Consider the following 14,880-nt stretch of genomic DNA (forward strand, 5'->3'; position numbering starts at 1 on the left):
AATAATTGTCGAATCCTTCGATACTTCGTTGTATCATGTACTTCTATTCATTCTAACGCGGCCAGAGAATCACAGGGACTGAGATATTGCAGCGTGAGCACAGTGACCTCCACTATTTGTCGAAACGTGCAACATTTGGCAGCTATAGCGCGGCCCTCAGTTTCCTCGTTGTGACTGTGAGTGACTAGTGATGTTACTCCAGAGAATCACAGGGACTGAGATATTGCAGCGTGAGCACAGTGAACTCCACTATTTGTCGAAACGTGCAACATTTGGCAGCTATAGCGCGGCCCTCAGTTTCCTCGCTGTGACTGTGAGTGACTAGTGATGTTACTCTAGAGAATCACAGTGACTGGAGGCATTGATTGAATCGTGAGCACAGTGACCTCCACTATTTGTCGAAACGTGCAACATTTGGCAGCTATAGCGCGGCTCGGCGGTGTAATGCTGGAGAAGCGGGAAAGAGCCAAAACCCGACCGGGACAGGACAGGTTCCGCGCGGATGGTTGTTTTGAATGGATAGGGTGGTTTATTGTGTGAGAGTTGTCCTATGGACACAGGTGACAATTAGAGCCGAAGCCTGGGGTGTTCTGCACAATACCTGCCGACCATTCTTCCTGGGCTTCTTTGACAGTGTCAAGGGCATCTGAGCAGGGGAGGGAACAAGAGAGTGGCTTTCAGTTAAAGAATGCCTAAGCGTTACCGAGAAAATTGAATAACGCTGTTTTCTAGCTTTCAAAGCTCGATTTTGTCTTAGAATCCGCATCCAAGGAAATTAGTATTGTGTAATAACATATCAACACATATGCTTGTCTAACCCTATCTATACTCTCAAAAATCGGCGTGTTTAGCTTGTTCGAATTTACATCAAAATAATTGCCTAGGAATGTGATATTCTGCAATGCAATTACGTATTGTGAAATAAGTGAGCAGTTAATGTGTATATGTTGATGTAAATTTCTAAGTACACTTGTTATAAAATGTGCACAATTGTGTAAAGAATATTTGTATTTCCATTTGTCTTACAATTCTTTTGAAACTATAATAATTAAGACAGGCGTAAAGACGTCGAAATTTAAGTATTTCACCCCCAACAGAACATTGTATGTCTACATACAGTTTCTGTGAGTAAATTTAATTGTTACTTTTGTTTTCGAGGAAATACAATTCACGACATCATTAGGGAACAAGAGGTTGAAAATGTTCAGAATTGCATCACTGATTAGAGCCGATTATTCAGCGGACGTCATATTAGAGAATGAGCGGACGAATGAGAGTCGGGTTTGCCGTAGATGGCAACCAGGACTGGGAACAATTCAAGAAAGTCCTAACGACGACTGCTCGTCATACGTCCAGCTAATGATGAGTTGCTTCTCAGCCGTTACAAATGGTCCAATCAAACGTTGGGCTGGGTCCAGTTAGTGCCCCTCGCCTCCCCCAATCTTCGGCGATACATCACCGTCTATTGTTCGACGATCTGTCTGTGTAGATAGAGGACGTTAAGACCAGTTATCCACTTCTGTTCCTGTTATAATATCTTCTAAAGAAGTTAGAGAACTGTTTTAATCAAATCTTGACGTATGTGGTTGAAGTTGAAGGTGCGCTCCGCGACCACCTGTACACTCTACTGGGAGGTAGCCTATGAGTCTTCTTTCAGTGGGAGTATCTTAATGCTATAAATATGTTCAAACGCTTTTCAAATGAAAATATTAAGTTAATAGTAAAGTAGTAATCTACCTTTATAGTAGATATTTACCGGTACCACCAGAAATGAAATAATAAACGTTTGGTTACAGAACCGCAAAGAGGCTACAAAAAAGTAGTTTCTTTTACTGCCTGTTACTTTTTTCAATGTAATATCGACCTTTCGGTTTAAACAGTAATGCGCAGAATGAGGGATGCTGTACTTCTGGGAATGTTTTGAGACTATCGAGTATTTCACACGATATTCTTTTTATCCCTGACATTATAATAACATTTTAGGTGGAACGTATTCATCATTCGAAAGTGTCCAAAATATTTAAAGTGAATCGAAAAATTAGAATTCGGCTTTGAGAACGGGGAATTGGGCAATACCAAAAGATTTAGAGTCGGTCTTGGTTAACGTGATTTAAAGTAAAAAGACTCCTTTCTTGCTAGCTTCTCCTATATTCAGCAGGTTACATAGAGAAGCGACAGTGCCAACTTAACCCCGTTCACTGATTTGCTTTTACGTCTGTTTAAATGCAATTGTGCAGCTGCATGGCTGGCATACACTATGAATCCAGGAACTGTCCAAGTCTAGACGAGACTCTGCGACGGCCGGCGCCGCAGCCGTGTCGCACAGTTGGAGCAGAGACAGCAGTATTTTCACCGCGAGATAAGCACCGAACTTGCGTCACCACTACTTTCTACTTTAATGCGGCAGGTTCGCGAGTTTAATCAAGTTTGTCGTGACAACGCCACTTTCTAACCCACATCCGCGAGCGGGATTGGCGAGGCTGTTGGCGACGGAGAAATCTCTAGCCTTGCAGAATAATGTTTTACTTCGGGTTTTATGTCTCTAGAGGCAATTTAGCTATTCGAGGGACTGTGGCAAGACAGTCAGCTAACACTAGATCTGCTAGAATTAAAATTCTAGAGCTCCTGTAGCTCTGGTATTTATACAACCCTTCTCCCTGTTTAATTTACCCAACCTCGCCTACACTTTGACAGATTATCTGTCCTCTTACAGCCCCTGTAGCTTCGGTGACAAATAAGCATAGTTTTTATTGCATTAATGCAGTTTATTTATGAGCCAAAAGGAATGTCACAATATTAAATACTGAGCTTATAATATTAAATTTAATGTAACTGAATTCACCTATTTGTGTAGTGCTTTGTAGAAATCATTGGTTTTCAGTTATGCATTTTTAAATTATCAATAATTAGAAAATATATTGTTTGCAGAGATGAGATAGCCAAGGCATGGCCACCTCCGCTCCAGCCAAGACTCGAGACTCCGACTTCTGCTCTGTCAACTTCCTAACGTACTTCTTCCACATTTTCAACATCGTGTTTTTGGTAAGTTCCATTAAATATTATGTATCTAATAAGATATGTTGGGTGTGTATTATTTAATAAGCAGTTAATTAGGTATTTAACTTATCTGACGATTGCTTGTTCTGATATTACTCAAAGCAGAGCCGGAGTGTGCTGAAGAGAGTGCAGATGCAGGTGTCTCTGGTAGCACCAATACCGGGGAGGGCAGACAGACAGAGGTTTGTAAGCTGTTCCGCTCTGTACGCCCACACGCCAAGAGGAATGTGGTCTCAGTAACCCACTGCCTAACATAACTCTACACGATTTAAAAGTGGCCACAATAACTTCACTCAGATGGTGAGATTTCCTTCTCGGAAATCTTGATACGTCCGTCCCATAGATAGTACACATTAGATCGGTTACGTACATGTTACTGTGCCGCTATGTGTAATGTATGTACCCCAGAAAGAATCCAGCGTTAGAAGGGAAGAGCAACGAGATATGCAGCGGGTGTAGATCCACGGTAAACACGCGGCATACCAAACACCGTACCGGCCGAGTTATCACAAATTATGGAGAACAGCTTTATGGCTTGGTACGGCACTTGGCAAGCGGCAAACAGCCCAGCATGGCGGCCTTGTTTGTAAACAAACAAAGATGGCGGACCGCACGTGTGGCCCCGACTCGTACCGTACTTGTGCACGGCCGTGTCCTGAAGAAGGTTGGAAACTCTCCAAGAATGCAGGAAGAGAATCACAACAAATCTGTTAACTGGACGGGAATAGAATTAATTTTATTTGGCACAATTGGTTTCCATAAAAGAAGATCAACACGATACGAAAAGGTCAGGTCTCAGGTCATATATTTCATGTCGTAAATGAGGAAATATTCTTAGCCATCGAAATAATTGTGTATTTCAGTCACCTACCTGTACATTTCAATAGAAGTCGCTGGCTCTCAGCACAGTTTATTTGTGTATTAAGATCTCTCTTTGTAAAGTGGCCCAACCCACAACTCCAATCTCTTAAAATCGTTAATAGTTCTCATTATTATAACGCCCGTTTTTGTCCTAACTCACAAAAATCTGGTAAAAGCGTTTCGGCCACTATTCCTCACGATATCCAACAATCAAACCGGTATAATGGCCCGGCATTGTCTCTGTGTTGCGAAATCACGCTAAGAACATCTCAGCTGATTACAACAAAGCTTGCACGCGAATGAATGATTTGCGAGATTTTTCCAGAACTGTATTAACTAATCATAAATGAGTGGCCACGCTTCAGTCGTGATTTTTTAGTTCTCTTTCACTTTGAGAATAGTGAAAAGTTTGTTCTAGAATTAAAATAGCTCGGAAAATAAATTTCATTAATGAACATCGCCATATACAGGGTGTACATAAAGTCCTGCACGGGTATAATATTTTCTGAACGATAACAGATAAATAAACAAGATTTGGTACATCAATACTACACCTAAAAATCTACTTTTTGAAGGAACTATCAGTTTTCTGTAATATCATGGGGACGTCCCGCAAGGAGTCAGAAGGAAATCTTAAATAGGAGCATAGGTCAATATGGACATCATTTTAAAGGGCTTGTCTAGCAGAGTTTAATGCCGCAAACCGCACTCAAAAAGATTGATCCAGTACAAAATGGCGGCTGTTCAAAGATTTTACTTGGTTACATTTTATTAGTAGCCATAACCCCAGTAAAGCAAAACTGCAACCAAACAAATACTGCAGCTAACTACTACATTATGCTGGTCAGTTGTACAGAAGTGAATTATGACATTAGTTATCCTCAAGGATTATAAATTTGGTCCTAATATATTGATAACGGGGAAAACCTGATAACAGTAACAATTAGAAATCTCTTATCTTTGGGTCGCAGTTAGGACTTTCCTATTAGCCAGTCTATTCATAGTAGGCTATTCTAGTTTTCTTGTTTTAGTAGTGCTGTCTATCCATTTTATCAGTGCGCTTTAGTACAAAAGAGTTTGTCGTATTGCTTGTAGTTCTTCAACTACACTATGTCGCTTGACGAACGTGAACGTATAACACTTCTTATGATGGTTGGTTGGGGAAATAACAGACGATCCACGAAGAAGCATGCCATTTATTTAATAACTACTTTCACGAGAGGCAGCCAATTTATAGAACAACTGTAGGGAGAACTGTTCAACACTTTATGAAAACAGGAAGTGTTTCCGATCGTTATAGGTCGCTGAGATTTCTAATTGTTACTGTTATCAGGTTTTCCCCGTTATCAATATATTAGGACCAAATTTGTAACCCTTGAGGATAACTAATGTCATAATTCACTTCTGTACAACTGACCAGCATAATGTAGTAGTTAGCTGCAGTATTTGTTTGGTTGCAGTTTTGCTTTACTGGAGTTATGGCTACTAATAAAATGTAACCAAGTAAAATCTTTGAACAGCCGCCATTTTGTACTGGATCAATCTTTTTGAGTGCGGTTTGCGGCATTAAACTCTGCTAGACAAGCCCTTTAAAATGATGTCCATATTGACCTATGCTCCTATTTAAGATTTCCTTCTGACTCCTTGCGGGACGTCCCCATGATATTACAGAAAACTGATAGTTCCTTCAAAAAGTAGATTTTTAGGTGTAGTATTGATGTACCAAATCTTATTTATTTATCTGGTATCGTTCAGAAAATATTGTACCCGTGCAAGACTTTATGTACACCCTGTATATATTTATTTATGTACTTTAATGTACTACTCTAATAAGTTTAAGTTTATACACTTTAATTCTTCGTACCTAAACTAAAATCTACAATGTGCCGTGAATAAATAAGATTTATCAAATTTGATTTCGTGTTAACAGCACCTACCTACAATTATATAGATTACTACCCTAAGACTTTGTTTTAAAGTAGTGCAGACCTGTTGTAACTCCACTGAATCGGAGAGGACGTTTCCATATTACCCCTTGCCATAAGCTCCTTCAAAATGACGTCATGCTCGAGAGGGTGCTATATTAAAGGGGTGCTAAGTGAAGCACATCGATATCCACATGTAAGATAATAAAGTTATCAGAGCATTTTTTTGAAAATTTATCATGGAAGTTTTAGCATATGAAAAAATTTGAATGTTGTAGAGCACGTGTAAATCAGTTCTAGGAAAGTTATAAAGAATCACAGTTTTTACTGTCGCAGATAAATAAAACAGTGCTCCATGGATATAATGAAAAAGATAACCTTTCCCGTGGTCTGTACCTATCCATCTTGTCAGACCAAATCACTTGTAATGGGTGCGATAGTGACAGTGACAAAATGTCAATTGCCTCTGTAAGCCGGTGCTTAATTGTCCCAGTTAGTTGAAAGCACGGCAGACTGATCTAGTTAAGTGTTTGACAACCTCGACTGATGTATTAGTTTGTTTACAGGCGCGGGCGGGCGGCGCGGGCGGCGTGATTGAAGTCATGACGTCATCTTCAACCCGCATCCCGGTCCTGGGTCCACGTGCCGTGACATGTGCTGGCGCGGGAATTATTATGGGGAAATACATTACAATAGTTTTAGAGTTTATTAAAATTTACCAAATACAGTGATTTTTTTTATAATAAGAGGCGGTTGTCTCAAATTTAATGTTACTATTCAATTTTACACCGAGAATTTAGTTCAAATGTATACGTACGGTAGAAGATAAACAGATAAAAGACAAACACTGTGGAAAAGGTCAAAGGCAAAACTTTAACTCTCGCTGTCTTCATCAAATGTTTGAAACGTAGCATTTTAACCTCTTGGCCAACAGACTTACTACTGTCCACTCAATTACAAAACATCAGATGAAAAAGAAGACCTCCCTTTAATGCTCCCAAGAGGGACGAGAGTGACAGTCAAAGTTCCGACTGTACAGCAAACACTTTCCTCTTATCTACATGGTCTAAATAACTGTACAAATCATACTGTAATTAATACTAACAGGAGATACCCTTGTCTGCTTCATATAAAACCTTCTGTTAGCAGTCGTCGCTGTTTTTGCCGTCAACACTGCAAAGTTCGTTTCATGACAAGCCTGTCAATCATCACAGCAGATAAAGCAGATTCTTGCTAAATTTTTGACTAAGCCTAAATAAATTTAAGTTGTTTAATCAACAGTAAGCTACTTTTACTACATAAATATAACGTAACACGTAAATGTGTATACGTATTGCATGTTTTAGAAACAAAATAGTAGTGCTAAGGGATTTTTGTGACGCCCTGAGCTGTAAATTTACCTATAAAAATAAAATATAATTTATTTATAAAATTACCTACTTCAAAAATGATTTCACGGAATTCTAATTTAAATTACATTTATTCATGACCTAACATTTTAATAAACACAAGGGAACAACCCTGCTCGCATAGCGTACTAACGAAGCTCATAATGCTAATATGCTTTTTTGGATTCGGTACAGCACCAAAGTTTATTGCATAAATAAAGATGGCTAATTTTAGTTTTCAAGTGTCATTGAACTGTTTCCAATTTTCAACTGCTATTGTATAAAAAAGAAGGAGCACAGTTATAATTTTGAAGTGCAGTTAAACTACTTTGAAATACCTCCCTGAATTCGGCATAACTAATTTAACGAAATAAAAACAGATGGGCTTTTTAAAACTTCGTTCGAAAACTTTGTTTTGAAGTCGTTTTCTAAGTCTAAGAGATTAAAAGTCAAGATATTGATGTGATCCCCAGGTTTGTATAATTTATAAAGATATAAATTTGTTTTATTGGTATTAATTTAGAACTAAATCTAGCTTTACATTTCAATTAAACTGTAAACATTTGAGTTATTGCAAGGCACGTTTTAAACAAACGTGAACCATCTCAAAACTGGTGGTTTCATTCAAGATTGTCCTTTTTTTACTCTTGTTTCAGTATAAGGTTTTTAAGGCGTAGAATGTTGTCACAATCTCAACAGCTCAACAATATTTCGTTTTTAGCAGTTATTAGCAATGCTCTAGTTCAATAGTAACTTTTAATTCTAAAATCGCTCAACACAGCCTACTGTAAGATTTCGTTAAATCTATAGATAGATGCCCCACAAGAAAGAATTTGATTATCAACCGTGTTAGTTTTGGTAGAGGTCAAAAGGGTTAAAATATGAAATGGTGATTTTTTCTAAGCCTGGGACACCTAAAACCAACCATGTTACCTGACACGGTTATAAACCTGACGGTTATATGAAAGAAAGAAATTGATTTCTCAAACAACACCTTACATACATACATACATTTAATAAGTATATCGTGAGAAATATTTAATCCTCCAAGGCTTAGCCTGATTGGAGGCTTTACTGCAATTTTAAATATCACCGTTCAAATGGCAACTAAATTATATAAACAAAAATAAAGTAATTATACTTAAATCTATAATACACAATCAAATATACAATAAATACTACTCTTCCAAACTACTACAATTTATAATATGAACACTTACAAAATCATTAGACAAAACTACTTAAATACTTATTGAGAGAATTTATGGTTTAATAACTATAATACTTATCATAACTATAATAATTATAATACAAGGCAATATACAGTAGGTAAAGCAAAGTACAGTGGAGTAAAGTTGGAGGGAAAACTAAAACAACTAATTACAAATATAAAACAATAAATCTTCAATATTCTGAATTGTAAACAACCGTAGTCTTAATTTTTTTTAAGAAAAACATTTATATTAGGTACTTAAATCTTTTATGTTGTTTGGCAATTTCTTAAATAATGTAGGTGCTAAAAAACTAAATGATTTTGTAAAATACGTGTTTGTTGGCTTCGGTACGAACACATTTTTATTACTACGCAGTCTGTTAATATACTCATAGTAATAAATAATGAATATCGCTAATGTGTTTGACGAAGTGTAGCAATGTAGGAAAGATACAATTTGTAACCCATTCTATACCGTCATATGTCAGTATCTACCAACACTAGTGTGTCGGACGATCGATTTCTTACTTAGGGTGAATATCTCTATCGATTTCAAGAATAGGTTGTGTGCTTATACAATGAAAATTGGTTCTCGGCTCCTAGACTATCAACACTAGTGTATCGGACGATCGATTTCTTACTTAAGGTGAATATCTCTATCGATTTCAAGAATAGGTTGTATGCTTATACAATGAAAATTGGTTCTCGGCTCCTAGACTATCAACACTAGTGTATCGGACGATCGATTTCTTACTTAAGGTGAATATCTCTATCGATTTCAAGAATAGGTTGTGTGCTTATACAATGAAAATTGGTTCTCGGCTCCTAGACTATCAACACTAGTGTATCGGACGATCGATTTCTTACTTAAGGTGAATATCTCTATCGATTTCAAGAATAGGTTGTATGCTTATACAATGAAAATTGGTTCTCGGCTCCTAGACTACCAACACTAGTGTGTCGGACGACGATCGATTTCTTACTTAGGGTGAATATCTCTATCGATTTCAAGAATAGGTTGTGTGCTTATACAATGAAAATTGGTTCTCGGCTCCTAGACTATCAACACTAGTGTGTCGGACGATCGATTTCTTACTTAGGGTGAATATCTCTATCGATTTCAAGAATAGGTTGTATGCTTATACAAGTAAAATTGGTTCTCGGCTCCTAGACTATCAACACTAGTGTGTCGGACGATCGATTTCTTACTTAGGGTGAATATCTCTATCGATTTCAAGAATAGGTTGTGTGCTTATACAATGAAAATTGGTTCTCGGCTCCTAGACTATCAACACTAGTGTGTCGGACGATCGATTTCTTACTTAGGGTGAATATCTCTATCGATTTCAAGAATAGGTTGTATGCTTATACAAGTAAAATTGGTTCTCGGCTCCTAGACTATCAACACTAGTGTGTCGGACGATCGATTTCTTACTTAGGGTGAATATCTCTATCGATTTCAAGAATAGGTTGTGTGCTTATACAATGAAAATTGGTTCTCGGCTCCTAGACTATCAACACTAGTGTGTCGGACGATCGATTTCTTACTTAGGGTGAATATCTCTATCGATTTCAAGAATAGGTTGTGTGCTTATACAATGAAAATTGGTTCTCGGCTCCTAGACTATCAACACTAGTGTGTCGGACGATCGATTTCTTACTTAGGGTGAATATCTCTATCGATTTCAAGAATAGGTTGTATGCTTATACAAGTAAAATTGGTTCTCGGCTCCTAGACTATCAACACTAGTGTGTCGGACGATCGATTTCTTACTTAAGGTGAATATCTCTATCGATTTCAAGAATAGGTTGTGTGCTTATACAATGAAAATTGGCTCTCGGCTCCTAGACTGTGAAATGAAGACACTGTGTGAAGAAAACTTGTATATAGTTGTCAACTCTCTCTCCTTCCCACTCCCCAACATAGCAATCGTTAAATGTCAAATACGCTTGTTGACATTTCAATATCGGTATAAATTGGTTTATTGCATGGTGTTTATTTCTTTATTTACGTCAGAAGGCTTAATACGTAGTGGAGCAAATTTCAAAAACTTTATAATTGCCTTATTCTAGTGGGCAATTTTTCAATCTCATTATTCCTCATTTTCTGAAAGGTATGTAACGTAGAAACTGAAATATTTTGCAATTTTTGTAAGCATAAATATTGATTTGTGCGTAGTTCTGATATTTTATTATTTATTATGTAGTAGTAATAAACGTAAACCATAGGAGTTTTCACTGATCACTTGCTCATGACCAGCTGATTTCACATTTTATACTTTTTTCAACTGCGAAGTTAGTTTTACAATATTAATAAAGCCTAGAACTGTCTTGATCTATAAATATAACCAACAATAATAATTAAGATAAACAATTACCTATAATAATAACAATACACAACATCAAATAAGAAACTATAAAGTTAATAAATATACAGCAATAAATATAATAAAATAAATTAATAATAATGCATAACAACGTTGAGGAAATATAAACATACAAGAGGTTTATTGGTGGGACAGATTGGTCGAGCTAGTTGACTTATGGTAAAGCTAAGCTACTATACTTGTAAGGCGTGGCCCTGATATGGTAACTGAAGGAATTTGTTAATCTTGTTCCAGTAGGTATTTTGAGGTGAAAATTTGCAAGTATCTCAGGAAAATTAAGGTGGCTATTGATAGTTATATATAAGAAGAAACTATTTTTATGTTTTGAGATTGCAAATCAAATTCCTCTATAATAGCGTTGATAGATTATATTACCAGATAACCATAGTAGTTTACATTAACTTGAAATGTGTTTGGAAAAATCATCTATGCTTTTTGTCAGTCAATATTTAGCTGCATGGTATTCAATTTACTGCATTTATATTTTCGATCTCGCATAATCACACAAAAACACTGCATTATTTGCAAATAAAATAAGTTTCTACATTTACAGTACCGGTAGTTCATATAAACAGTTAACATATTAATTAGCCACATCATTCGATTAATAGTCTTCTCCATAATTACCTATTACAAAGTGTTGATAAGCTTTGTACAATTAAGTTATTGTGAATGAAGATAGAGCACCTACTAGAAAAATAACTCTTTATATGTAAGTGTTGTCGTCGGCAGGTTCTTAGCTTCGCTGAGTGGCGAGGCTTTGTGCATTAAAATGAGGCTTCTTCTCTGAATTATAAGAGCAAGGAGAAGGAAGTTAGTGGTTTTCAGTGTCGTGCCAATGGATAACTGAAATACAGTTATTTGGTTAACTGTAATGACTCAAATCGTTGATCATACTGTGCTTGAAAATATCATGTTTACAACTTACCAATTTTGGATGTAAAGAGTAATAGCTCTTTCTTTCTTTCTTTCTTCTTGTTTGCTGAGTTTCAGCAGGTTCTGCTTACTTTGAGCATGGAACCTCGATAAACATTCTTGTATGTAACGTCACTTTCAAGACTTAAGTTATGTTAGTTTGTGTTTTTATTTTTTTTATATTACCTTATTTATAGATTTAAGAAAACTTACAATTTCCAGTATTATTTCCATATCAAAGCTTGTTAAAAGATCTTTCAATATATAAGGTGGATCTATATTCTTCGCTTTCAGTTTAGTGAGCAATTCATGTCTGAAGTCGTTATATTGCACACAATCAAAGATTAAATGTTGAAGACTTTCTATGGAACCTGCATTGCATTTGAGGCATAACGGAGTGAAATAACAATTTATCTTAAATAGGGTTTCATTAACCCAAGCATGTCCAATTCTTAGTCTATTTATCGTTACTATTTTATTTCTACTCAGTTTGTAATTATTATACCATGGGGAGGGGCTATCAGGGGCAAGTAGTGATTGTTTAATTGCGCCAACAAAATCTTCCAATGACAAAACTTACCTTTATAGCACTTGTTTCAGCTGTTATTAAGCCTTGTTCGAATATAAATGTTGTAATATTTCTCTTATTGGTTACTATACAAGTATACATTCCTTTGAGAGTTAAATTATCGTGTCCAAACGCTCTATTTTGCAATCGCCCCTCGGACAGCGACCGTAAGTCGAGAGTACATGAAACATGCATACGAGCTGGATGTCGATGTGGACGTAGTTGTCGGCTAGAATTGGACTGACTTGTGCAGATGGAGCTGTCCAACACATCCATTACCATTACCATACAATGGTGGGAGGAGGGTAGTCACCCCATTGTCTCTTCTGCTTCAATGGTCTCCTGGGATCAATATGGCGATTATAATGAGTACACAACTTCTTTGTCGCTTTCGGCTTGTGTTTCTGCCCGTTTCCTGTGTCCCTATATGGTATCTCCTTGTAGTTCAGAGATATACGAGAGTGTTCAGAACACTAAATAATATGTTAGTAGAACACGAATAAAACCTTGTACTCATGATGATAGGAAAGCAGTTTCTTACAAGACCTTTTACTGTAGGTACACCTTACAGAAAGCTTAATTCTTTGGATTTTATTAAAAGTACTGCCATAATAACACACGGTTAACATGTTTACTGCGGTAGTAGCCTTGCGGCGCAGAAGCACATTGCTCAGTAGTCGGCCCTAATTAGTTTATAATAGCGGTGAACATGATAATAAATAAATGTTTCCCCTGTGTTCACTGAGTAAATTGTATATAGCAATTGGTTCAGAAAGACATGTACAAGGTTCGGTGACCGTTTGGTGATTACATCACGCGGGAAATGACCGAAAGTCAGTGATTTGTGTCAAGCGCTGACAATGACTGGTAATTGTAACTAGCACAGCTAAGGACTAGTGTTCAATTTATAACTACCGCTGACAGCGGCCGGTACTGAATTTGTGACTAACACAGACAGCGGCTGGTGGTGGATGTGTTACTATTGCTGACAGCGGCTGTTACTGAATTTGTGACTAACACAGACAGCGGCTGGTGGTGGATGTGTAACTCCTGCTGACAGCGGCTTGTACTGAATTTGTGACTAACACAGACAGCGGCTGGTGGTGGATGTGTTACTATTGCTGACAGCGGCTGTTACTGAATTTGTTACTAACACAGACAGCGGCTGGTGGTGGATGTGTAACTCCTGCTGACAGCGGCCGGTACTGAATTTGTGACTAACACAGACAGCGGCTGGTGGTGGATGTGTTACTATTGCTGACAGCGGCTGTTACTGAATTTGTTACTAACACAGACAGCGGCTGGTGGTGGATGTGTAACTCCTGCTGACAGCGGCTTGTACTGAATTTGTTACTAACACAGACAGCGGCTGGTGGTGGATGTGTAACTCCTGCTGATAGCGGCTTGTACTGAATTTGTTACTAACACAGACAGCGGCTGGTGGTGGATGTGTAACTCCTGCTGACAGCGGCTTGTACTGAATTTGTGACTAACACAGACAGCGGCTGGTGGTGGATGTGTAACTCCTGCTGATAGCGGCTTGTACTGAATTTGTTACTAACACAGACAGCGGCTGGTGGTGGATGTGTAACTCGTGCTGACAGCAGCCGGTACTGAATTTGTGACTAACACGGACAGGGGCTGGTGGTGGATGTGTAACTCTTGCTGACAGCGGCTTGTACTGAATTTGTTACTAACACAGACAGCGGCTGGTGGTGGATATGTTACTATTGCTGACAGCGGCTGTTACTGAGTTTGTGACTAACACAGACAGCGGCTGGTGGTGGATGTGTAACTCGTGCTGACAGCAGCCGGTACTGAATTTGTGACTAACACGGACAGGGGCTGGTGGTGGATTTGTAACTCGTGCTGACAGCAGCTTGTACTGAATTTGTGACTAACACAGACAGCGGCTGGTGGCAGACGCAGGAGCCAAGCTTGGGTTAAAATAAAACACGACGTTGTTGGTATAAATGAACTAGCGCTTGAAGAGTTAGGTCATAGTTAAAAATAACTGGACTGAAATCTGCAGTTAGGCTGCACTCCTCCACTTAGTCATCCATGAGTTATTTATAACTTACACATAATACTTTGTAGTAAATTCATAGTTTTATTGAAACACGAGATAATTGGGCTACATGTTGAGAACTATTTGGAGGTTTTTACCATTGAACACATTCCCTTCCTTCTTTAACTACTAGGTTTAATCGGCTATATTCATGTGCATGCCAATGCCAACGAATTTTCGTTATTATGTCTAACAGTTAAGTAGTTGAAATTTCGGAGTGATTTCTGACACACTGACCCTATCAGTAGTCGTAGTCTTCCTAAGAGGAGCAAATCTACTATAATCCATCCGGCCACCAATGGTTCCTGAAGGATCATAGATCTTTAAGTGCTCACGCACGCGCACTTTCAGCCATAACATTCGAGCTTCTTTTCGATAATCGATTGTGTTCTCAGTGCGCAATGACCACTTTTACTTCTTTTTTAATTCAATTAATCTTATTACAAATGTCTTTATAACTATTTATATAACTATGCCTAACTAATTTGTAACTAATCT

General features: G+C 37.7%; 1 protein-coding gene across 1 annotated transcript in view; it reads left to right on the forward strand.

Annotated features, from left to right (window-relative positions):
• The window catches only part of LOC124362802 (CD151 antigen-like), a 59,132-nt gene that overhangs the window by 13,605 nt on the left and 30,647 nt on the right, over window positions 1–14,880 (forward strand). Inside the window, 1 exon segment of the mRNA XM_046817615.1 lies at window positions 2,929–3,042. Coding sequence (XP_046673571.1) covers window positions 2,947–3,042 — 96 coding nt within the window. The 5' untranslated portion in view covers window positions 2,929–2,946.

This window comes from Homalodisca vitripennis, chromosome 5, assembly GCF_021130785.1.
Source record: "Homalodisca vitripennis isolate AUS2020 chromosome 5, UT_GWSS_2.1, whole genome shotgun sequence".
In the NCBI taxonomy this organism is placed as follows: Eukaryota; Metazoa; Arthropoda; class Insecta; order Hemiptera; family Cicadellidae; genus Homalodisca; species Homalodisca vitripennis.